At 34.4% G+C, this 24504-nt stretch overlaps 5 protein-coding genes across 12 annotated transcripts; 4 read left to right on the top strand and 1 right to left on the bottom strand.

The window, feature by feature from the left end:
* Nucleotides 1-1558: 1558 nt before the first annotated feature.
* On the top strand, nucleotides 1559-2083 carry LOC140983947 (ethylene-responsive transcription factor 13-like). The gene has a single exon (XM_073451099.1). The coding sequence runs from the start codon at nucleotides 1559-1561 to the stop codon at nucleotides 2081-2083; it is 525 nt and encodes a 174-aa protein (XP_073307200.1).
* Nucleotides 2084-3074: 991 nt separating this feature from the next.
* LOC140985416 (non-specific lipid-transfer protein 1-like) lies at nucleotides 3075-4118 on the top strand. The gene is made up of 2 exons (XM_073453279.1): nucleotides 3075-3653; nucleotides 3904-4118. The coding sequence occupies exons 1-2, from the start codon at nucleotides 3310-3312 to the stop codon at nucleotides 3908-3910; spliced, it is 351 nt and encodes a 116-aa protein (XP_073309380.1). The 5' UTR covers nucleotides 3075-3309; the 3' UTR covers nucleotides 3911-4118.
* A 1569-nt stretch (nucleotides 4119-5687) lies between these two features.
* LOC140983948 (non-specific lipid-transfer protein 1-like) lies at nucleotides 5688-6023 on the top strand. The gene has a single exon (XM_073451101.1). The coding sequence runs from the start codon at nucleotides 5688-5690 to the stop codon at nucleotides 6021-6023; it is 336 nt and encodes a 111-aa protein (XP_073307202.1).
* A 655-nt stretch (nucleotides 6024-6678) lies between these two features.
* On the bottom strand, nucleotides 6679-11988 carry LOC140984601 (COP9 signalosome complex subunit 7-like). 4 transcript variants are annotated; one of them, XM_073452142.1, is made up of 9 exons: nucleotides 11503-11988; nucleotides 10072-10147; nucleotides 9726-9814; nucleotides 9436-9525; nucleotides 9084-9128; nucleotides 8925-8995; nucleotides 8212-8350; nucleotides 7560-7665; nucleotides 6679-7057 (listed from the first exon to the last, which is right to left on the bottom strand). In XM_073452142.1, exons 1-8 carry the CDS (start codon nucleotides 11659-11661, stop codon nucleotides 7594-7596), a joined length of 741 nt encoding a protein of 246 aa, XP_073308243.1. In that variant the 5' UTR covers nucleotides 11662-11988; the 3' UTR covers nucleotides 6679-7057; nucleotides 7560-7593. The 4 variants fall into 4 exon arrangements, with proteins under 4 accessions (XP_073308243.1, XP_073308241.1, XP_073308242.1 ...); XM_073452140.1 differs by having other exon boundaries at nucleotides 7560-7648; nucleotides 11503-11987; XM_073452141.1 differs by having other exon boundaries at nucleotides 7560-7668; nucleotides 11503-11987.
* Nucleotides 11989-14321: 2333 nt separating this feature from the next.
* On the top strand, nucleotides 14322-22311 carry LOC140984441 (leucine carboxyl methyltransferase 1 homolog). Of its 5 annotated transcripts, XM_073451857.1 has the most exons (13): nucleotides 14322-14480; nucleotides 14644-14732; nucleotides 14843-14985; nucleotides 15631-15678; nucleotides 16051-16132; nucleotides 17281-17383; nucleotides 18263-18383; nucleotides 18468-18515; nucleotides 19390-19473; nucleotides 20103-20167; nucleotides 21288-21339; nucleotides 21982-22020; nucleotides 22108-22311. In XM_073451857.1, the coding sequence occupies exons 1-13, from the start codon at nucleotides 14401-14403 to the stop codon at nucleotides 22219-22221; spliced, it is 1068 nt and encodes a 355-aa protein (XP_073307958.1). In that variant the 5' UTR covers nucleotides 14322-14400; the 3' UTR covers nucleotides 22222-22311. The 5 variants fall into 5 exon arrangements, with proteins under 5 accessions (XP_073307958.1, XP_073307962.1, XP_073307959.1 ...); XM_073451861.1 differs by lacking the exon at nucleotides 21288-21339; XM_073451858.1 differs by lacking the exons at nucleotides 21982-22020; nucleotides 22108-22311 and adding an exon at nucleotides 21700-21797.
* Nucleotides 22312-24504: the final 2193 nt, after the last annotated feature.

The following is a 24504-nucleotide window of genomic DNA, read 5'->3' on the forward strand; positions in this document are numbered from 1 at the left end:
TCCAAACACAATTTAAACAAACTAATGAATTTATTATTACAGATTTGAAATCCTTAGCTTCAAATTCATCCATCCAAATACAATATCTACGCACACACACATACTCGGTTTAAATGCTTGTGTCCAGTTCCAAAATCCTGTCAACATTCTTAATAGAGATCTTGTAATATTGTTATAGTACTGCATGCTTGAATCGTGAAATAAGATGATATACTGAAATACACCGATAACATAGCTATTTTTTTAACTCAAAATACTAAATGGGTGATGATGTAAGAACGTTGAATCTCATCATTCGCTTCAAATGGTTTACGTAACGTAATTAAACAGGATATATATTAGATTATTTATATAAGCTTAATGGTTTTAGAACACAGTAAGCAATCGAATTATAGGTAAAGAAAATGCATCAAATAGTATACTGAAGTAGGACAATATTGACAAAACTTTAACATAATCTCTCATAAATATTAATTAACTTCCTCGGACATCAGCCACCGACAAATATAATTCCAACATTTTCTACTCCTGCTCATTATTTTAATATCAAATAGATGATTTAAAATTCTTTTATTTGGACAAAAAAAATATTGACGAATGTGAACGAACTTAATTAAAGAATTTTAAATATGTAATAGACACGTGCTATTATTTTTTTAATTGATATATTAGAAAATATAAATGACTAGATATATCAGATAATGGAACAAGATTGAATAAAATAATGTATTTGGTGGCACACTGCATTGATTTTACATCATTATTAATTGACTATATTTAATTATATAAAAAAAATTACTGGACGATCGACTTCTGTTTTTTTTGAAAGTTATGCATGGTAGGTATAAAAGTAGTATAACCCAAATTTGAACACGTGCAAACAATTTATTATCACATGCCCATTAATCATGTAAAGATATGAATATTTAATTTCAAAAATATATCTCGAAGAAATTTTTTTTTTCTCACTAGCTAGTTGTTCAATTTTAGTTTAGTAAATTAACTTACAAAATTTAATTTTGGCACACAACTTTTTATTTTTTGACTGTTTTGATATCGGAATTACGAATTCACGCCAACATTTTCGATACTAAATCAACACAACGACGAAATTGAACTGGGAAAAAAAAGCCAATGTTATTGCATCAAAATCAAATCTAAATACTCAATATTGGATCAAAAACAAAAAAAAAATAGAACAAGCGAGTGGACTAAAATCTTCGTGTATCGATATTTTGATATTATTTCTTATAATTATATTTTGATATTCATTTAAATATAAAATAAAGAATTATAAAAAATATTATTGTGTGCATGGATATAATAGTATATTAAAATTAATGCATGATCAATATCCAAATGGTATACCAAATTATTTGTGTTTGTCTTAATTTTCACTTTGAACTTTTCGTGGTGTCTATGCATGCAGACACTATAAATAGGTGAAAGCCCGTCGAATGTTTATGTAGGATTGGGGCGCCAAGAAAATCACATTTCTTTGACTTGTACTCGTTTTAAAGGAAGAAACTAAATATTATTCTCTCCCTCTCGATCAAAAATGTTAGCAGAAACCATTTCAAAAAATGATGCCTTGATTCTTGATTCAATCCAACAGTATCTCCTCGATGATTCTGATTTTCCAGATGATTTTTCCACCAAATTTTCAAAATCTAAACCAAGCTTAGAAGACTCTTTTTGGGCACGACATTTCAGCGATTTGATGTCAAATTTGGATCACAGATCAAATAATCCATATCATGGGTTTAGATGTGAAGGCCTGATGGCAGAAAACAGAGCGGCGCGTGAACATCAAACACCGCACGAATGGAAGAGGTACCGAGGGGTGAGGCGTCGGCCGTGGGGAACGTTTGCGGCGGAGATAAGAGACCCAGACAAGAAAGGGCGTAGGATTTGGCTGGGGACTTACGAGACACCGGTGGATGCAGCATTGGCTTATGATCAAGCGGCCTACAAGTTGCGTGGCTCACGAGCCAGGCTCAATTTTCCGCATCTTATTGGCTCCGACGGTGCAATGAAAGAGCCGATCAAGGCGACTAAACGGCGTCGCAGTCGCCGGAGCTGAAAGTGTGTGTTTATTCACCCTCGAATCTAAGGAATAGTACTACTATTATGCTATTACTACGGAGAAATTTGTAAAATAAGTTTTTCATAACGTATAAAATGCAAATGTAAAATGGCCAATAAGTCTAGCTAGACAGCTAGTGAACGAATTGGAGGAGCTAACCCTAGCTTAAATGAGTTGGATATGTATTTTTCCGACTTGTGCATGCCAAAAGTTTTGCTTGGATGAAATGATTTGATGGACTTGAATTTCAAATTATTTGGCTAATTTTCAATTTTTAAGGCGTTTTGTGATCAACCGATCAAATTCTCTCTTTCAAACCCATGGCTGAAATATATGAAATCATCTTATGTAAATGTAACATAAGTTGATTCAATCTTGTATTGAAATTTGAAAAAAATATATATATTTACGTCTGTCACATACGTCTCGAATCACATTAACTCTGACTAGGTATAATATGATCAGGTTAAGTTAGAATTGAAATTGTGATTTGATTCGTTTGCGTTAAACTGATTTAATTCTTGAAAATATTTATAAAAATCAATATATAGACATATCGTGAATTAATGAGTAAAATAATTAAAGATCAAATACAACTTAAAAATATTTTCACACGCGATTTCACAAGCTAAGTGTTTTCAAATTCAATAATATATTCTAAGACGATATTTTTCGAAACGTACTGATCAAATCTTCAATCAGATATAATAGCTTGCAAACATCGTTGGTTTTACAGTTGTCACACGAAATCACACGACAATCAAAACGTAGATTTGATTCATTTGAACTGCATTATATTTTATAAGATTTTAATTGTGTCATTGATTATAATTTTGGGTACAAATATGTTTACCATTTACTGATTTATGGAGGAAAATATTATTCTTTTAAGTGAAAGCTTCTGTTTGTTCTAAAATTAGATTAATAAATTAGAAAAAATCTTCAATCAGTTTGTTACTGTTATTGTATCATATGAACTCATGATGCTCAAAAGGTCTGAGCAAAACTGTCGAAGTGATAAGAACAGTTTCAAGAGTCTATCATCTTTGCTATTTAAAGCAAATCCAAAACAGCGTAACAGCTGCTTATTTCAGAATACAGCGCCTCCAGCCCTATAAATACCCCATCCAAGAACATCTTCAACCAAGCCAAAACTCAAATTAACTACAAGAGTAAAATCACCAGAAAAAGAAAGAGCTCCCATTAATCCAAACATCAAGAAAATGAACTCCCGTGTGGTGGTACCCGTGATCGCTATTCTTGCCATTGTCCAATTCTTTGCGCAGCCTGGATACGCTGTCACATGCGGTGAAGTAGATGTGGCTTTACTATCATGCATCGATTACCTCAGGGGACGTGAAGCTGAACCAACTCCGGCATGCTGTAATGGCGTGAAAGCCGTCAAAGGGATGGCCGGAACGCCGGCAGACAAAAGGACTTGCTGCAACTGTGTTAAGGCTGCTGCTAACAGATACACGGACTTGAAGGATACGGCGGCTCAGAGTCTTCCGTCTAAGTGTGGGGTTCAGTTGGACATCCCTATTTCTCGCAACGTCGACTGTGACAGGTCAGTGCAACTCTTCTTGTTTTGATACATACTAACATACAAAGCGTTCGAGCCAGGAATATGGCGCTAATCAAGCTAGAATTTTAAACTTTTAACATCTTTTAATATTTTAAATTATCTACCCGGACTAATATAAAATTTATCCAAAATTATACAAAAATGTACATATAATTTTTTTAAAAAAATTTGGATATTTTTTTTTAAATATTGAATAGTAATGTTTTCTTTCTTTCTTTCTCTTGGCATGCAGGATATAAAATGAAGTTTGAAGTTCAAGCAGGAGATTTGATTCAGAAATAAATTAAACTACTCTTTAGTTTTCAATAATATTATGGTTTGTAAACCTACTTGTATCAATGGAGTATGATGAATCACATGAAGAAATATCATTCTTCTTGTGATCAACAACTCCATAATATTTCGAGCAATTAACTAAATAAATCATTTACAGCTATTGCATCATCATATTTACATCTATATACATATACTATCTGTACGTACATATCGATCTCTTACTATATACGACGACGTCACGACGATCAATGTTCATTGAACGCACTGAATGCCCTCGAAATCAATGACCGATATCAAAGAGAACCAAATTTAAACAGAAGCGCATAAGAAGTAACAAGCAGTACTAAGTAACATGCAGATCAGTAGAGAAACATACCATGCATGCAAACTACAAACAAAAGATGCGTAAAATTTTCTATTTAGGCTGCAAAAAGGACGAGAATTATAAATGAAAATATGCGATATATATAGACTTGTAGTATATTACACTTAAATCTGTCAATGGACCAAAAAATCGATATAAATGGATAAAACCAAGAACTAGAAAGATGATGCATGCTCGTTGAAAGCAATCATGAAGCATGAATTTTCCTATCACATCGATCATTCATCACACACATTGGAAAAAACATCCTTAAATTGATTAAATATATGTGTGACAGATATCAAATTTATACAACCAAAAATCTGAGATTGGATTAAAATGAAATAAGTCTTGAAGAAAACTTGTCCTACACTAAATCATGCATAGGCCCAGCAGAAGCGTGAGCAATGAGAATGAATGAATCTCGTGCCAGATGCCTCCAAAAAGATTAAGCCAACATTTACTTCTCAAGTTTTAGAATAAAGACAAACCGATAAAAGCAGTTACAAACTACGTACTCATGGGATTTATTTCATCCTACGTACGTACTCTTTATTCAATGGTTGTAAAGTGGCGCGCGTGTTTGGATTTGAGACTATTTCGAGACATCCAGAGTATAGTTGTTTTTTCAGTATTAATTGATATATATAAAAGGATGATTTAGTATATTTGTAAAGGGTGAAAACTTCTATTTATTTCGTTTTCAAAAAACTTTTATTTATGAAAAACAACTATATCTAAAGATTCAAAGATTTTTTTAATTATTATTTGAAACTTGATTACTTTTTTTCTCTCTACTTAATTCTTCTTTGTAGAGCGGATTCTAAGCTTACTTCAAATATATATACATATATATATATTCGTGATACAGATCAACTATGTTCATATTTACAATAAAAAAATTAATAATTTTGGCATAAAAAATAATAATTTTTCATGGGTGACCCAAATAGAAGATCAGTCTCACAAAATTGACATGTGATACCATCTCGCAATATAAATATATTTGTTATGATATCACCACCAACTATTATCACATTTGTGTTCACCAATAAAATGACACTCATCTATTAAATTTGATGAATATATTAAAATTGTATATCCAAAAGATGAGTATTACATAATTGATGGACACAAAGGTAGACACGGTCGGTGCTCATCTTAACGAAACTATATCACATATGCATTGCTCTCACCGTACGAATATCCACAATTTAGTTAAATAACATTCACTTTTGAAAAATCAAGCCTTTCAAACCTATAAATACCCCATCTTCATAGCCCCGAAACCCATACGATCCACAACCATAAAAACAGTAATTAATCGATTCCCTTAAAAGATCATGCGAACGCAAGAAGAATATTTCCATAAGAATATGAAGTGTGGTTCTCTAATATCAGTGCTCGCAATTCTTGCCTGGGTCCTGTTCATGGCTCAGCCTGGATACACCATCAGTTGCGGTCAAGTGGACACTGCTCTAATGCCATGCATCAGCTACCTCACCGGGCGTGGCGGAAACAAACCATCTTCGGCATGCTGCAACGGTGTAAAATCCGTGAAAGGGATGGGCCGGACGACTGCAGACAGGAGGGCCGCCTGCAGCTGTGTTAAGGCCGCCGCAAATCGGTACCCCGGGATGAAGGACGCGCTGGCGCAGAGCCTTCCGGTTCAGTGCGGCGTTCATCTGGATATCCCTCTCCCGCACTGTTGATTGTAACAAGTATGTTTATCTTCCTTTTCTTATGATTAATTTCTTTGTCAATTTCTAGGATGAACCCTCTGAGATTTTGTGTGTTCATTCTTCAATTATTCATTGCCTGCAGGATCAAATGAGGCCCGAAATATACACCCGGCAAGGCCCGAGAAATAAGGAAAGGAATCCCTGAAACTGAAGCTCAGATTATTGTTTTATTTTGTGTTCCTGTGTTGTTTGTATAGTTGTAATAAATGTTGCTTCATCAGGCTTCTTGAACGTCCCTGTAATAATGAAAATAATTCTCGATTCCGAGTAAAAATGTGCATTCACAGCTACCAAATATCAAGATATGTTATGTGATACATCCATACCGATTATACATTATAGTATAAAAATATGATAGAACAGAGAAATCATTTTCTTAGTGAAAAAATCAAACGTAGATCATGTTCTTCAAATCTGATTTCAAAAGCATATTTAGAAAATATATCTGCCGCTCAAAATGAAATCAAATATGAACACAATTTCCCAAGGCTTCATAATTTTCTAACGTACTTGCAACATGATTTCATACTTTTGTATAATCAAGAAGGCACCCTGTAGGCTGCACCCAAAACCAACTTTTTAGCCTTTAGAAAAAAAATAATAAAATACAACCTTTTAGCATCTGTGGGGAGGGAAAGATGAGCTGTTTGGCTAATAGAATTTCGTCCTTGGTATTTTCGTTCAAGCGTAAACTAAAACAAACTCGAAATAAGGAATTCCTGCGTAAATTCATGATCATTACATTATCTGTTTGCAAATGAACGAAAGGACCAAGTACTATATCCCGTCCCTCGTCATTCAAAATTAAAAGCATTTAAGGTAATTCAAGCAAATGCTGTCAGTTTCGAGGTGGGCTGACAGGCCTGATGCTGAAGGACCGTCTCCTCTCGAAGAGCACAGCGTCATCCCAATACCATGAGTCCAAAAAATGGCCAGGTGTCTGACATATTCATCCTAGGTTCTCCTCTTTATCTCTATCTCCTCAACCTATAGGGTGTCGTCTCCTGCACGTTTTACAAGTCATACAACAAATCTTTGCATGGATCTATTAGGAACAATAACTCCCTAAACAATGAAGCGATCCTCCGTTTAAAACTATAAAAGACGTCAGCATTACGAGCTAAGCCACATTTAAGAAATTAAGGTTGTACGGTAAGTCGGTCGGCTCACGAGCCTGTTGATCCAGCTCGATTAGCTCAATATTCTTTGAACTTAATCTCATGTTCAATAACATGTTCATGAAAAAAATATTTCGGTGGTTCAAGTTGAACTCGAGAGCCCGAGTTCAAGTTCAGACTTTTGAGTTCGATTTTATTGTAAAATTATCTACAGCAATGGGTTGGAAATATTGACTTCAATCTCCTGAAAGCATGAACATAATTTAACGCATAGAGGCCATAAAAGAGAAGGTTAAAAGAGAGGAAAACACGCCAATGTTGAAGTTGAATATGTAGAACGTTCATAGCATTATCTCAAAGTGGTGAAAGCATGGGCATCAAATGCTACCTCTTAGATCGGCTGCGATCTTCCTCATAGTCCATCACTCCACCCAGTTCAGAAGTGATCTCTTCATGCCCTCGGTGATCAAGGTCGGCCTGCTCACAGTTTGTAACTTCTGCCACAACGTAAGTAAGACACACCGAAAAACACACATAGAGTTTGCATGCGTATGTGCCATGGTTTGTAAAAGAAAAGAAAACATATATCACCGGCATCAAGCTGTGAAACTAAGAAAGGCCATATGCCAGCCAAATAAACTTTGCAAATGCATTCAGAAGGAAAGTGGCAAAAACTAAAACTTTTAACGTCTTATTTATTAAATCAAACAAGTAAACAATTGAATTTTAATATAAATCAAGTTTAATATAAATGCCCGTAATTGACCAAGCAGAATTGCTCATTTCATGAAATTCAAATTTCAAAAATATCCATGAACTGAGCATTAAATTTCCATCAACACAACGAGAAAGTTAAGGTACCTAAGTGCTCAAGTCAATTCTAGAGAGCCTAGCATCCTCTCCTGACACAGTTTGATCAAAATTCACGAGGCCATCAAGCGGCTTTCATATTTAGCAGCAAAATTCACACATGCAGTAAACTGAATGACACTACATTGAAACAGAGAATATTGTCTATTTCACTGACAAAAGTAACTGACCTTCACAGATAGTGTCTTCTTCACTTCGTCAATTCTTTCTTCTACTTCCTTTTTGTGCTTCTTGTCCATTTCACTCATAGAATCTGCCCATTTAATCTTCTCTTGAATTGAGACAAGAAGATTTTCAGACGTGGACAACCTAAGAGATAATAAAATAAGATTTACATAAATAATTTAGATACTAGATGGAAAACATGCAGCTATAGAAAGGAAAGCATTGCAAAAAATCAGAGTTGAAAATCGTATTACATTCATTTTCTCGTGCCAAATTTATAACAAGATATGATAACACAAGAACTGAAGCAGGCTTCTGCTATGTCAGCTGTTTATTAAAATGAATTTAATGCCAGACGGCCACAGGCAATCATACTATCATCATATACCATGCAAAGAACTCCAACATGAGGATCCCTGAGAAAGATTTTAATCAAAAGGCAAGCAAGTGTGTGGAATGATAGAGGCAACTTCCAAACGAGAGATGGAATAAGTGCCATTTTGAACCATCCTCCAATCTTCGAAGCAGCTACTGAACATAAAATAGAAAATATTTACTCTAGAATTTAATATTTGTATTGTTTTCCCCAACACGGTAAATACTTTCCGAGAATGGAACATGCCATATATATCAATCTATATTAAGAAACTCAAGCAGTAAAGATGCATAGGTACAAACAAAATATATAAAAATTTAACCCTCGGGAAAGAAATATTACCAATTTGACAGCGTTCTGATCATACCACCCAATTGTTCAGGTCTAAGATCCCTCCCTGCGGCAAATTGCACCTACAAGCTCACACAAACATTAGATTAGCAATTAATTATCGCCAAATAAGTGATCTGCTACTGGAGGTTACAAAACTATAATATTGACCTCAAAGCATCGTCGCAATTGGTCCAGCTTTCCTCTGACTATCCCCTGTTCATATAAGCAACAAAAATAACATTTATCATACAAAATTTTTCAAAGAATCAAAATAAATGTCTTTGTCTACTTTACTGTCAAGATCACGGGTCCTTTATCTAAAATATGAAATATGAAGCATATAAATTTAAAAGGTAAAATAATGAACAAGATGGATAACTTGTGCAAAGGAAACAAAAACATTGCAGACAAACAATGCAAAAATACATTGTTGTTTAAAGCAAACACCTTATCTGAAGGAACCAAAACTTAAGAGTCAATTTAATGGTTGGTCAGGAATGAATAGCGAAATGAAACCTACCACGTACATACAGTCATTAATGAGAAAATCCTCCAATTCACGAACATTTGTAACATCCATCTCATGCATCAATGTATCATACGGCAATACCTGTCCAAGGGCCAAAAAGTTCATACGCTCGCAAACAATTATGAAAGACAGGAAAGTCAAAGACCAGTATAACTAATACAGTTACACCAAATAAAAAGGAAACCGAGTCCGTAAGCTAACAATCAAATCTCTCACATTTTCAACTAACACACAACTGCACAACCATAGGCGAGTCCACTAGAAAAAAGAAGTCATTGAACCTTATTTGCCTCCGCCAAAGTGAGCACTGTCAGCTGCTTTAGCTTAAGGACTTGCTCCGGAACCAATTGTGGAAGCCTGCTGGCATCACCTGCAGCACAACTAATCTGTAAAACTAATGCATGGAGAAACCACCAAATTGAAAGAAACATCTCATGGCGGCAGCATTGAACACTATATAATACATTAACAGTTATAGGCACAGTACAGACATTTTGAGACTTGAGAGACCGTGCAAGTCCAAACAATATTATAACCATTAATAATTTTGCTAATTAATTCAGGCAAATTCGAAACATAAAATTGAAAACCAGGGAAAATTGATAATTGAACAGATTGGCCACTTACTTTTGTATTCACTCCATGTACCATATGCAAACATCCGAAGCAAACCAAGGAAAATATCATTCTCAGTTCCTTCAAGCTGCACAATGGTCCAAACATTAAGAAATATTGACATCGAAACATCATTTCTTCAGAAGTTTCAATACCAAGGAAAATGTTCAAATATTGTACATATTAACATGAAAGCAAGCAAAAGAATATACTGATTGCTCTCAACTTTTTGTTTGATACCATTGATAATTACTTAATTTTTAAGACAGCGTTAAGTAAAACTGCACTTGATCATTTCAGACAGAAATTCGTGTTTGCACTACCTAGCTTTACAAACTATTATCTTTAAGCATATTTTGGAATTTGGAGCCTATCATAAATATTAAAAATGATATAAGATACAAGTCCATAACAGAAAATTCAGAAACATAGAGCTGGCAATTTCACAACCAACCCCAGATTGAATGACGACTCATATCATGGAATAAATAAAGAAAACCATTTAAATTCCAATATCCATTAACAAGGGGACCAATATAAGTATCGGTCCAGAATGTTAATATATGTATAAAGGAAACAAGCATACAAAGGTACACAACAAGTGAAATAAATGAAACACTCAAACATCGGAAAAATCAATTGCCTCGGTCACAGTATTAAAAGAAAACATCTCAAACAACAACGAATCTGTCGGCAAAAGATTCCAGACCATCCTCCCCATGAAGTAAAATTATGCTGTACTGCAAGATTTTTATGATTATATAAGAACTCAAAATAACATAAGCCCCCAAAAAAGAAAATCACATAAGTCCAAACCCTGAACTACAACTTCCACGAAGAATTATGCTTAGAATGTGTCCCATTCGAGCTGAGGATTTTACCCCGCTACATCAATCACTTCAGTTCAAAATCTAGCACGTCAAATCTCAGCCAAATGATATGATTTCGGGAACATATCCATGAGACTGCCCAAATTCATTTATAATTTGCAAACTTCTGGTGGTTATCCATCATTACCGTTCCATTTCAATCTCACTGAATCCAAAAGCCTCGGTGTAATAGATGTATGCCTGTATTCATTTCAATTTTTCACCTCCTAGTAAAATATCCAGCCTATGTTCATGATTTTGAGATGACTAAGCTGAGACCAGTCCCAGAAAACTAAGAAACATAACGATACTGATACCCTCCAGGCCTCCACTGAGAACCATTTGCGCAAAATAATATATGATAAAACAAGGGTAGCGAATAATCTTAACCCAAAACTATCCTAAATAATTAAAAAAAGGTATGGAAAAACATACCGGCTTTCCGACAACCTAATATTACTATGACTACGAGCGCCATCGAAATCACAACCCAGGAGACCTCACATACCGCGAGAGCACGTCTAAATTCCATACATCACGAAACAAATTCAATCGAAAGCACGTAGCGTAATACCTCGATGACGCTAGGTACGGAAAGAATCTCTGAGAAAGCAAAGAGGGCTGGGTGAGAGGTGGCCTCAACAATCACATTAGCCAGTTCCGAGCCCTTCAGATTCGACGCCTGCTTCACAAAGTAGTCTATATGCTCCGCTTGCTTTTGTTCAATGTCCATTTTTTGCAGATTTCAAATGACTGCTGCTGATCCAATAACAGAAGTTGTGAAATTTACAAATAACTACGAAAATGATCAGAAATCAGTGATAATCTAGGGTTTTCGTGATCTCTATTAGGGACTAGAAACTTGGAGAGGTCATTGTAGTTCCTCTTCCCCTCAGATTTGGTGCGTTACTTGTATGCCTGGAGATGCACGATACATTTATAGCGTCAGTTTCTGTTCTGGGATTTTGCTAACATAAGCCGTATGTTTCCTCCGCCCGTATAATTGCAATTACACCCTCACACGGCACTCTGGTCGTGTTGGACTGTAGATGTCAAAATGCTTTAGCTCAAACAGATCGTATCGCAAGTATAAAATAAAGAATAGATCTCTTGTGAGATAATCATAAAACGAATCAATCCTACGGATATTCACAATAAAAAGTAATACTATTAGCATAAAAAATAATATTTTTTATAGATTGCCGAAATAAGAGATCTGTCTCTCAAAATATGACCCGTGAGACCGTCCCACACAAGTTTTTGCCTAAACTAAATGACTTAAAGGTGTGAAGTTTCTCAATCCGCCCCCAATCTGATCCAAATAAGAGATCTGTCTCGCAAAATATGACCCGTGAAACCGTCTCACACAAGTTTTTGCCTAAACTAAATGACTTAAAGGTGTGAAGTTTCTCAATCCGCCCCCAATCTGTCCAAACAATGGCTAAGTCTATCTCAAATTATACATAAAATTAGTTCCTCTCGTCAGGACTGATCTCATCACCTAAAATATAGGTGAAGTTGATATTTCCTCAACTCGTAAAAAAGGTGAGTCGCACCGCCCCATCTAATTGTGGTTTGTGAGTTGGCTCACCCCACTAGCTCTCCAGATACAACATCCTGTTTGGAGTGGGCTTCCCATTATCCGAGGGCTATCTTGCACATGAAGTTTTATTCGGGTGCAGCAGCATAGTGTAAGCCTCTTATTAGTATTTGGAGTTTTTCTTTTTGGAGTAAAAAAATATTTTGGTACACCAACTATTTATATATAAACAACCAGATATTTGAACTTTTAAAATGATTTACTTAGTATATCTATACTTCTATACTATATTATTAAGTTTGAGACACTTAGAATTACTAATTTTTGGTGTCATGGTCTGTTTGAAAAATTATATATATTAATAAAATATTAAAATTTTAATATAAGTTACATGTAGCTCATCGGATAAAGTTTTTGTTTTTTAGACATTAAGTAGTATGTTCGAGTCTTTAGTTTTTTTATGTCTCGAAAGATTTTGTACTTACTAAATGTTGTTTGTTGGGTCGTCAAGTTTACAAAAAGTTCGACCGATAGTCCAAAGGTGGCCGGAACGCCTTTTCTTGCTATCAAAACATTCTGAAAATATACATTATGGGCAAAATTGGTTATGGATTTCAAAACCATTTCTTCATGAATGTTGTAGAACTTAAAAGGTTACACTAATTGGAAAACGTGCGGCTGGAGATCATACACACTCCGGCGAGATGGCGTGTGTACCAAACGTGCCACTACGTTTCTAAGATTTAGCTCAGACGAACGATTATGAACATATTTTTTGCTTATTGTTCAAGTTTTGGAATTTTTGACCATTATACTAATTGTTATGAATTTTTAATATGCATGTTTATTTGGTTGAATAGGAGTCACTTTGATATCTTTGTTTTTCAATCACACACACATTGTTTTTGTGCTATATAATATAAAATAAAAATTGTTCATCATATCCCGTAGTGTACAAAGTTTCATCCAGAGTCCCAAAAGGTCATCGGAATTAGGCATTTTCTGGCAACCAAAACTCCTTGAAAATCATTATGAAAATATGAATTTTGAGCAAAATCGATTGATTTTCCGTAAACTTTATATGCAAAAATTATAGAACTCAACAAGACCTACTTGCTGAAAATTTAGGTTGCGGTGGGTGGTCAGAGCTCGGTCACGTGCAACTCCTAAGTTAAAAAAATCCGATTTCTGAATACTTACAAGGTTGATTACGACCTATTATGAAAGTTCCAAAAAATTTGGACGAGACTCTAATTTTTTATGAATTTATTTGTTTGTTTCCAAAATTATTCGGACATGATTTTTTAGAACTTGAGTCGGTTAAATAATTATCCGTTAATAATTCAAAAATATGTTCAATATGAAAGTCTTTAATCATTAAAAAAAAACTCCTAGAAAAATGGTTGCACATGACTTCCAGAATACTGATACATGGTGGCACACAAATCTCACTTATTATTCGATATTTGTAATTCCAACGTTCTAAAGTTTTGCACTTAATGACATTTTTCGTAAATTTAATTTTTTTGACATCAACTTTAATCTAAATATAAAAATACTTATTTTATTATATTTTAATTAATAGTCTAATTTTATTTTTGGGAAAATTGGTGAAAAATACCCAATCAAAATATTTCTTTAGGTTCACTCCCGATCCACAAAATTGTTGTACTATGTCATACAAAATATGGTACACTTCATGTGAAAATATGGTATTACAAAAGTACCAAGGGATTGAACACAAAAAAAATCGAAGGCTAGAGAGTAAAGGTCTCTAATTTTGTAATTTCTCAATAATAAGCAACAGAGAAAAAAGCTAAAACAAATCTCGCTCAAAACGTTTTCAGAAAAGGAATAAATATCTCAAAAGACTAATTAATAAAAAAATCACATCCAAACGAAACCTAAAATTTTGGTTCGTTGTTAAGTTCGATGGCGAAGCCGGCGGCCGATGGGCGGAGCAACAGAGCGGCAGTTCAAGCCACCAACGACGACGCATCCGCCAGCAAGCTGTAGGCTTTATTTTTTTATCTCAGTTCCTTGGTATCTTTTTTTCTCATATTTCCGTGAAACTCCGTATAGAATATAATTGGGTGGAAATTTTCTTTTTTTAACCGTAAGTGGCAGTATTTTGATTGTGAGGGCATTAAAAATCTTCGATTTCGCTGCATTCAGGTCTTGCGTTAAAAAGGGATACATGACGGATGACTATGTCCATTTGTTTGTTAAAAGGCCAGTTAGACGATCCCCAATAATCAACCGTGGTATGATTTTTTGGCTGTTTTCAAATCCCGCTTTGACATTGGATTTTTCTGTAGTATAGAACCTTTCATTAACTGAACTATTGTTTGGCCTTTGCGTATTATGTGTTAAGGGTATTTTGCACGATACGCTGCACTGAGGAAGCTTCTCTACCAGTTTCTTGATTGCGAAATAGACCCTAACGAGAAAGGCAATTCCAAGAAGCAAATATTGTCACTGGGAGCTGGCTTTGATACTACCTTTTTTCAGCTGCAGGTGCTTGGGTTTTCACGTGAGAATATCCGGTTTATAGACTAGTTATTGTCTTGAACAGTTCATGTACCCATCTTTTCAACTCAAACGTATCACTTGTTAACTTACATTTCTTGCAGTCTATGAGTGCTTTTGATACATCACACCAGCTGCTTGTTTCTAAATATGCAAGCCATTCACAACCCATTTCATGCAATGCTATTGCTTTTTCACACTTATGAGCATATTTGGTTTTCTTCTGTCTTGCTATCTGCCGATGGTTCTTTATTCTCTTCTAGGTTCAACCACTTGTTGGTTGAAGGTAGCTACTCACACACACACAGACTGTATAATTTTGTTGAGCACAGAAAACATCTCATATGCTAGAGATTTTTTTACTATTCAATCAGAAGAAAGCGTCTGAGATCATTCAGTTTTTGGAGCTGTCAACTATGTTTTTTAGAAGTCCCCACGATGCACTTTGAATTTGTGAGAGAACAACTCCTATATAATATTAAGCTCCTCTGAAAGCTATTGTGAATGCTTCCACGTCTTCATATACATCTAAAGTTTGCTTGGTAAATAGTAGGAATCAATTCTAAAAATTTTTGACCAGTCTTATTTGAAAATTTTTATTTGTTCATAAAATGTACTGTTTACTTTTAACAGGATGAAGGAAAAGCACCTTACCTATTCGTGGAACTTGATTTCAAAGAGGTAGAATTCCATTATTAATTGTTAAATTCCAGTATTAACTGTCTCCTTACCCACTTTGCCCTGAACCCCCACCCTTTTCCTCTCTATCCACACACACACACACACACACAAAAGTTCATCTCGCATATATAGTGTGTGTATTTAAACTTTTGTGAGAATAGATTCTGTTTATCCACGGAAAAATTCATCTAGTTGATATTTTTTAATTTATTTATAATTACTAGTTGCTACCATCTTTCATGTTTAATTAACTAATTATATTCTCATAATGTTAAAAAAAAGGGTAATCTTACTATTTTAATATTTTTTTAAAAGTTTTTGTTCTGTCTTGTGATGCTCTCCTTTCATATTTTATGTGCTCCCACTCGCTAGGTGACAAGTAAGAAAGCTGCCCTTATCGAAAATTCTATTCAGTTGAGGAACTTGGTTGGTGAAGATGTGACAATCTCGCAGGGTATGTAATGATTTACTGATGCCAAGACTTGAGTTTTCAAAAATTAATGTTCTCCTGTCAGACATAGCTGATCAATTTACGACATATATTTTTTGGTTTTATAAAACTCTCTTGAATGAAATACAATGATTCTAAAACTTGCCAAAAAAATTTCAAAGAAACGAAGACAAGGAAAATCGCTTCCATTATGTTTTCAGATGTGAGGCATGCAGTTCAAAATGCTTTCCTTTTCCCCTTTCTTTTTTCTTCCATTCTGTGATGTGGAACACCTTCTATTTTTCATAAAATGGAAATACTTGTAATCTTTTTCCAATAAATGATTCAGAATCTATGATGTATTGTGGTGTTGATACACTTTAATGCAATGAGCTAGTTATGTAATTGTGTGCAACCTTGGCCAACATGCATCTGATGGTATTTGATATTCTTTGCTCTTTGGGTTGCCATGTGCAGCGCATGTCACAAGGCTTCTCTGCATTAACAAGAATACTTGGAAGATTTAATGCAGCTTGTCACACTTAGATGGGTCATACTTTGTCTTAGATTGTGGTATTTTTTGAGTAGCTTTCCCATTTAAAATTGAGTTTTATGTACTTGATCTGTAGCCAATTATCTTGAAGAATGCTGTTTAACTTCTAAGTTTTACTCATTATCCACAGAAAGAGATTCTTTCAAGCTTTGGCAAATGTTGCCAGGCTTGGCATGTCAGAGAGCTCAATCATGATATGTTGGCTACAGGAACTTGTTTGAATGAAATGTCTCACACCAAACTTTGGGGGATAGAACTTATTACCCTAGTTCTAATTTGTCTAGTTCAAAATTCCCTTACTGAGATTTGACTATAATGTCACAATCATGCGGCTTTCGTTTTGAGATTGTTTTTCCAGCAAAATGCTTCTGTAGTCCTGATTTTAAAATATTTGCATTTTTATCACAATTAATCTCGTGTGCTTGTCATTCGAAAGTCTTTGAGATGTTCTTTGGCAGTCTTTGATGACAGTTTGGCTTGTTGATACGATTATGCATTTAGATTTGTGATCCTAATTTGATTTCTACTTGATGAATTCTCCATATTGGAAGACTTGGTTGCTTTTCAGTTGCTATGATTGTAAATACCCTCTGTTTATCTCCTTCCTGATTTTCTTCAGAGAAAGGTGAAGTGCTTGGCAATCACTACAAACTACTTCCTGTTGACTTGCGTGAAATACAAAAATTGGATGATATCATTTCTCTGGCTAATATCGATCCAAGGTACGTGTATTTACTTCAATTAATTTTTTCAGTTAACCACCCGCAGCTCTTTGTTTTCTCTAACCAGTCAAGCATTACATGTTCCACGTTCATTTTATTTTTTCGATTTCCTGACAGTAATTTTCTGATTTATTTTTTATATTACAATACCATTCCTAGAGTTATTGTGCCTAATTCTTTTGATAGTTTGGGATTAATGCTTGTGTGACGACGAACAACATTTTTGACATAGCTAACGCTCCTCTGAATTAGTCAAAGGTGTGATTGGACTGTTAAGTGGGTTCTCAAGTGGTCTCTGTTGCTGCATGTTCATGCTAGTGATCTTGTCAGCTCTGTCTGTTTGGTATTGCAACCGGTGTTGTTAAAGGTGCACCTCTGGATCAAGGCTCATCATGCTCAAGACAGATGCGCTCGGAGACACCAGGCTCACTGATACTGAAGGGGTGCACACCTTGTCAAGTTAGCCGCAGGCTTTGAACAATTAACTGCTTCCATATCAGCCCACACTTGACTTCCACCCTCCAACCAACCCATCCTCTGAATCCAATGACTGTGATGGCCAATGCCCAGCAATTTTGGTTTTTTTTTAGTGATTTTTGCATCATTAATATTCGTTGATGATTTACCACTGGAAGATATTAATTACACACATGCACACACCCCTTGTGACTTGAAAATCCCCACTGCATATGAAAGTTCTGAAATATGGACTTGTCCAGTGCAGTTCCTAATTCATCTTGGGAGTTCTTTTGTCTGGTTTTGGTTTATTTTCCCCATCTTTTTGTATGATTTTCTCCCAGTGCTCATTTTTATCACTTCATTAATTTTCCATTATAAGATTTAGTGGATGATTAAGTTCTGTCCTGATGCTGTTATCAGTTTGCCGACATTTATAATTGCAGAATGCGTTCTGATATACATAGATCCAGAGTCGAGCCGTGCTATAATCAGTTGGGCTTCTAGAACATTTTCTACAGCTGTATTTTTCTTGTACGAGCAGGTATTGGTTTTCTTCTATTAACTTAGTTTTCTTAGATTCTCTTCAGACTCCAATGAACTGACATTACATTTGTGCTCACAATAGATTCATCCTGATGATGCTTTTGGGCAACAGATGATCAGAAATCTGGAGGTATTGCAACATTACCTTGTTTTATAGATTTCCTTTGCTCGGAATCAGTATTAGTCATGGCTCCATTCTCCATTACATGGCTGATTCTTTTTTTTCTTTGCAATTACATTTTCTCCTTAATTTGTTTCGGAGATGTTGGAGCTTAGTTAAATGCTGAGAAAGAGGAAGAGAACATTGAAGATGCGTGCTTTTTTAGCAGCATCAGTTGTCACTGCAAAGATTTGCATCCTGAACCTGCCCACTTGTCCAACCAAATCTTTTTTGCTACCCCATCAACCTCATATGCAGCCCATTATTTTGCTAACGATGGCACAAGTTGAAATTCCTTTTTAATGTTCATTTGGTTGAAATATATTTATTGCTTCTGGAAAAGAAATTCAGGATGCCATGTTCTGGAGATAGTTTGGGGCTATCACTATGAGATACTCTAGATAAACCAATATTTTGAAAGATTATAACGCTAGCAAAAAGAACTGCACATTGCATTTTAGTTGGCTGTCTGTAACTCTTTGTTTGGTACCAGCATTTTTTATTCGTCAGAACTGCAAGGAGCGTCCAACTATTTATTCTGTTGAGTAAATTTTAAAGTGAGTATTCTCATTCCAAAATGATAAAAGACAGGAGTAAGAGACAGTTTTACCTTCTAATGGATGGCCCTTTACATTTATCAGATGAAAGCTGTAATTTCGAGTGTTCTATCTCTTTCTGGCTTTGTTTTCAATGTGGAACCTTTTTTCAATCATTTTCTTTGGGCATCTATTTTCGAAAGTCATGTATCCGTCTTCATTCTTAACAAAGGACTATAGCCTTTCGTTTATGTCATGTCAATTGAAAATGTGTTGCTTTGGAGTTGCTGATGCTGTTTTTTATTCAGAGTCGAGGATGTGCACTGTTGGGCATTTACGATACTCCAACTTTGCATGCAAAGGAAAGACTTTTTCTTGATCATGGATGGCAGGTATTCTCACTGTGTCACGCGAGCAGTGATTAGGAGTTTAGGACCCTGTTTGATTTCATTTTAATAAAAACATTTTCATTATCCCCAAATAAAACCAACTTTACAACACCATTTCCTTTTCAATCTGTCGAAATTATATGGTCAGTCACTTTTTCATATCTCCCGACATATTAACTATTTTTAACTGGATTCCGCAAAAAACTCTGTTATTGTCGTGTTTTAATCCAAAATGTTATATTTAAAATCTTAAAATACTAAACACACCATTAAAATTACTAATATATGATGTGACATCATGAATCCAATAAATTCTTGTATAACAGGATATATACAGGAAAAATATCACCTTCAGAAGATAACTGAACATACATTATATTTCACAGTATAATCCCCCTAAACACGGTTTTTCAGATAACGCAAAAAATATAACAAATATTTCCTTTGTTTTGACTTGAGTGTTGAAAAATGTGTTGCCCCTCAATATTACATGGAAAAACACTAAAAAATATTTTGTGGTCTCATTTTGTACAGTAGTTTGTTATATTTGAACTACATTGGATTTCGTTTGAATTGTTCCATAGCTTTTAAGTAGTCATATAGTAATATCTGACACTGATAATTATTTGTAGAGTGCTGTGGCCTGGGACATGTTGAGAGTTTACAGTTCTTTTATTGAAGTCCAAGAAAGGCGCAGGTACATCATTTTTTAGCTTGCATGAATTACGAAGGTTGTAACCTGTGTTGCTGTATTGTAACTTTGGTATTTGTGCTATGTAAAAAGCAGATGTATTATCTAAGTCCTAAGATGAATTTTGTGCTTTATTTGAATTGTTAACTGTCTTCCTTTCATTTGATTTAATTTATGGTGCTGTTATGTATTCTTTATGGTCTACATCATTTAGATTGAAGTAATTCGTTGATGGTGTAGGATGAACCTAAATTGTAGGTGTCGATCTGTTGTACTAAGCTCTGGTCTTTGAAGAAATTATGGGGAAGTTAATTCTTTGAGGTTGCACATTTTCCGGAGTTGTTATTTTACACCATGTTTGCCTTGTTATAATGTGAAAATGATGTTTCCTTGGATGGATGCATGCACTTGTAATCAACTTATTGTTCACCAGTATATAGTCAGTTTAAGAATTTGGAAAGAATGAGATTGATTGATGTGTATGAGACATAGTAGAAGTCATGATTTGGGAAGTATGTTTCTTTGAGTTTGCACATTTTCCAGAGTTGGTATACACCATGATTGCCTTGTTATCGATTTTCATTTGAATGCTGAGATGGAATCTTTTAGTTTGAGTTGATGTCGCGACCTCTAGGTAGGTGCTTTATTCTTGAGGCTGCAAAGGTTTAGCCCGTTTAGGCGTGTTCGCTTTGTTGTTGAACGTAATTATTTCTGTTGGTGGTGGATGACTCTATGATCTTGATATTATTGTCCTAGTCAAAAGGCCCAAAACAACTACAAGAGTTTTATAAAATAAGTGTAAAAGATTCAAATTGATGAGGTACAGTTGTAAGGACCCAACTTTATTTCAGAAATTGGCTGGGACTCATTTATGTATATTAGTATCTCTTTGTGATCTGTTCAACGAAGAAGTATTCTAATCCGAAACCAAAAACCAAAAAGTTTCGAAGGGTTCCATGACTTTCGTTTGAAACCCTCTTTTGTTTTTGAGTTTGTAAAGTGTCTTTATCTAAGTTCTAAAGGTTTATTCTTTCTGTGTGCATTTTCTCTTCTTTTTATCTTTATTGTGGGAGGTTGAACGCACATGGATATACTTTTTAATTATTCTCATTTTTCTTTTAATTAGGATTGAACGACTAGAATTGTTCGATGAATTTGAAGAGTGGTACATGATGCAGGCAAGTGTTTTATTGCTTTTCTGTTGTGACAAAAATAAAGTAGTTTTATCATCCTTTTTCTATTCGAGAAAAATACGTCTTTTGAAGAGGATGCTATGAGATTAATTTATCCCACAGTGGTAGAGCAGAAGTCTTCTCCCATAATTTCAAGATTAAATGCGCTTTCTTATTATACTGTTACCAAAATTAACGTTTTAAATGGTGTTCGAGTGACCTGACAATAAAATCACTTTAGATGTCTGAGCTTGCACGTCGACTTTGCACTTCTAGTCGCTGCATTGTTTCATGAATTAAACTGCATCTGAAATTTGAGTTGGGTCTTATTATTCAAGTTTATCAAAGTGTTATTGCTGTTATCAAAACTCCTAATCCTCGTCTGTCGAACTCCTGAGAACGACACCCGCCCGTGTCTAGACCATGCTCTAAGCAACCTGACACCATTGATGACACTTTTTTTTTGGTATCATACATGGCTTCTTTCAAATCTTTACATCTTAAATGCACTCTAAAATCTAGGTAGTTGACCACTCGTGAGAACTAGTTTCTTGCATTTTATTGATGTAAATGGATGATATATGACCCTTTATGGTCACTTAAACGTTTTTTAAACATTTATCTAAACCCAATATTGCTTACTTGCAGGAACACTACTGTGTAGCTTACGCAATTAATGATGCATTGGTAAGCTTGTGCTAATATATCTTAATCCTTCACTCATTACATCATTCAAAAATTCACTAACCACACGCCGACGTTTTAATGCTACAGGGTCTATTTGAGAATTTCGGTTTCCCTGTTAACAATGATGAGAGCAAATCAGATGCCTCTGAAAAAACGACCCTGCGAGAGAAGGTTGCTATAGATTCTCCCAAACCGTTTTAATTTACTCCCGAGTAGTTTCTGTGGGGATGATAATGTGTGTATCTATCTACCTGTTTGTTTGTAAATGGGAAGATCCTTTCCTTTTTGCTAGCTGTTGGACATAGAAAACGTGGTAGGGACCCCCCCTCACCCAACTCTTTATTATGGAAGGAAAAAACCATATGCATATAATGTTGCATTAAAATAGAACTCGACCTGCAATACATTTGTGACTTCTTTCAAACAAAAATGTTTTAATTGTGACATACAACAGATTGTTTTAATATAACAGACTAGATATGAGCGTACTTGAACCCAAGTTATGGAACTAATGGTAGAACATGTTTAGCTCGGATCGACAACCTCGATCCAATTACGAAACATACGTTGTATTCGCATTTGCATCGAGGTTGGATCGCTCCAATGAGTATGTTGAACACCATACCAGACGCGGGGATATTTTACTTGAAACTAAAGAACCTGCAATAGGGTTGATGTAGGTGTCCAATTTCTCTATTTTCATATGAACTGCAGTATGAATTGTGGAAAGCTCCTTCTGTGTATGAATTTTTGTTAATTTTTTTTTGCCGTAGCCTTCAATGAGATGTGCCTAACTTTTTTACGTTGTTAACGGAATCTTATAAAATGCTTCTCTTAGACGTGGGCCTTGTCACTTAACCTCGCCGAGAGGTAGATTGTCAAATTTCTTGTGCTTCAGGGATGATTCATGGACTAGTCAGTCTCGCTGATTCAAATCTTGTATTCATTGAATTAGTCTATCACGGTGATATTTCGCGTGGAGTTCTTTAATTACTCCCTTACTTTTAATTATTATACACAGTTCATTTCTTTTTTCGGTTGTTTTATATATATTATATATAGTTCAGTAGATTTTTTTGAGGCAAAAACATATGTGAGACGGTCTCACGGATCGTATTTTGTGAGACGAATATCTTATTTGAGTTATCCATGAAAAAATATTATTTTTTATTATGAATATCGATAGAGTTGATTCGTTTCACAGATAAAGATTCGTGAAATTGTAAGACTACTCTTTTTTATTAATATAAATTTATTAACTACGAGTCTTGGAAAACATGTGATTATTTTTTGAATTAATTAAATAAAGATATACTATAAAGTTTATTTGTAAGTTTTTTTTCAATTATTATTATTTTTTAATTTGAAGGGAATAATTGGCAATTTCTTCGGGAAAAGCTACGTTGGTCCCCATCGGAGGGAGGAAAAAAGAAGGTAGGTGTACCAATTTTTGTTGGAATAAATCAATGGTGACAAAAGAATTAATTTGAGGTGGGGGCAACAATAAGTAATGTTTTCCATTTTATGAGTTCAAACAAAATATTACAGCCAAAAAAATAATTGGTATAAAAATTTGTTTAAAATATTAAAAAATCAGGTTTTATTAAAAAAATTCTTATTTACCTTTATTTAATGAGTGCTTTGATATGATATAAAAATTTGTTTAAAATAACTAATGTGTTTAATGAATAATGATATATTAGTAAAATGATTAGAAAAAATAATATTAAATATAAATACTCGATTATATATTTAAGATAGATAGAATATGTTTTAAAAATCTATGATTTTTTATTATTATTTTATTTGTGCCAAAAAAGGTTAGTAAATTTTATGGAGATTTTCAAGTAGCCGATTTCGTGCATGAAAAGATGAGACATATTTATCTACTCGCAATTCAAGGTTTCATTTCTTGATCGATGCACTTGGTCTAACCTAAAGCCTTTTTATAGTAATAAATACTAATGATTTTAAATAAAGAAATAATCATAAATCTAACAGTAAAACGGAATGAAAATGTGATTTTCGGAATCACAAAAAAAACTCTTGTGATATGGTTTCATATGTCGATAAATATTCTATTTAGATCACACATAAAAAAATATATTATTTTTTTTATTATAAATATGAATGTGATTGTTTTCGACCTCTCGCCCATAAGTTTGCTCAAATTATAGAGAAAAGTGGATCACACGTAATATATTGAAATTGGACCATTTATCCCACTGCTACCATCTCGCCAACCAAAATTACATAATCAAGAAACGAAATCAAAATTGCATAATCAAGAAACGAAATCAAAATTTTGTAGGTCGACGTTGAACAAATCGTCTCGATTCGAGTTATTTTTCATCACTGGTTTCATTTTAAAAAACTCATAAAATATTTTTATAGTATAATCGAAGCCTATTTAATTAAACAAAAATGGTGTATAATTTTTTTTAAAAAATATTAAAGTCGTGTGAAATGATTTTGACTCCTTGT

This window comes from Primulina huaijiensis, chromosome 9, assembly GCF_012295235.1.
Source record: "Primulina huaijiensis isolate GDHJ02 chromosome 9, ASM1229523v2, whole genome shotgun sequence".
NCBI lineage: Eukaryota > Viridiplantae > Streptophyta > Magnoliopsida > Lamiales > Gesneriaceae > Primulina > Primulina huaijiensis.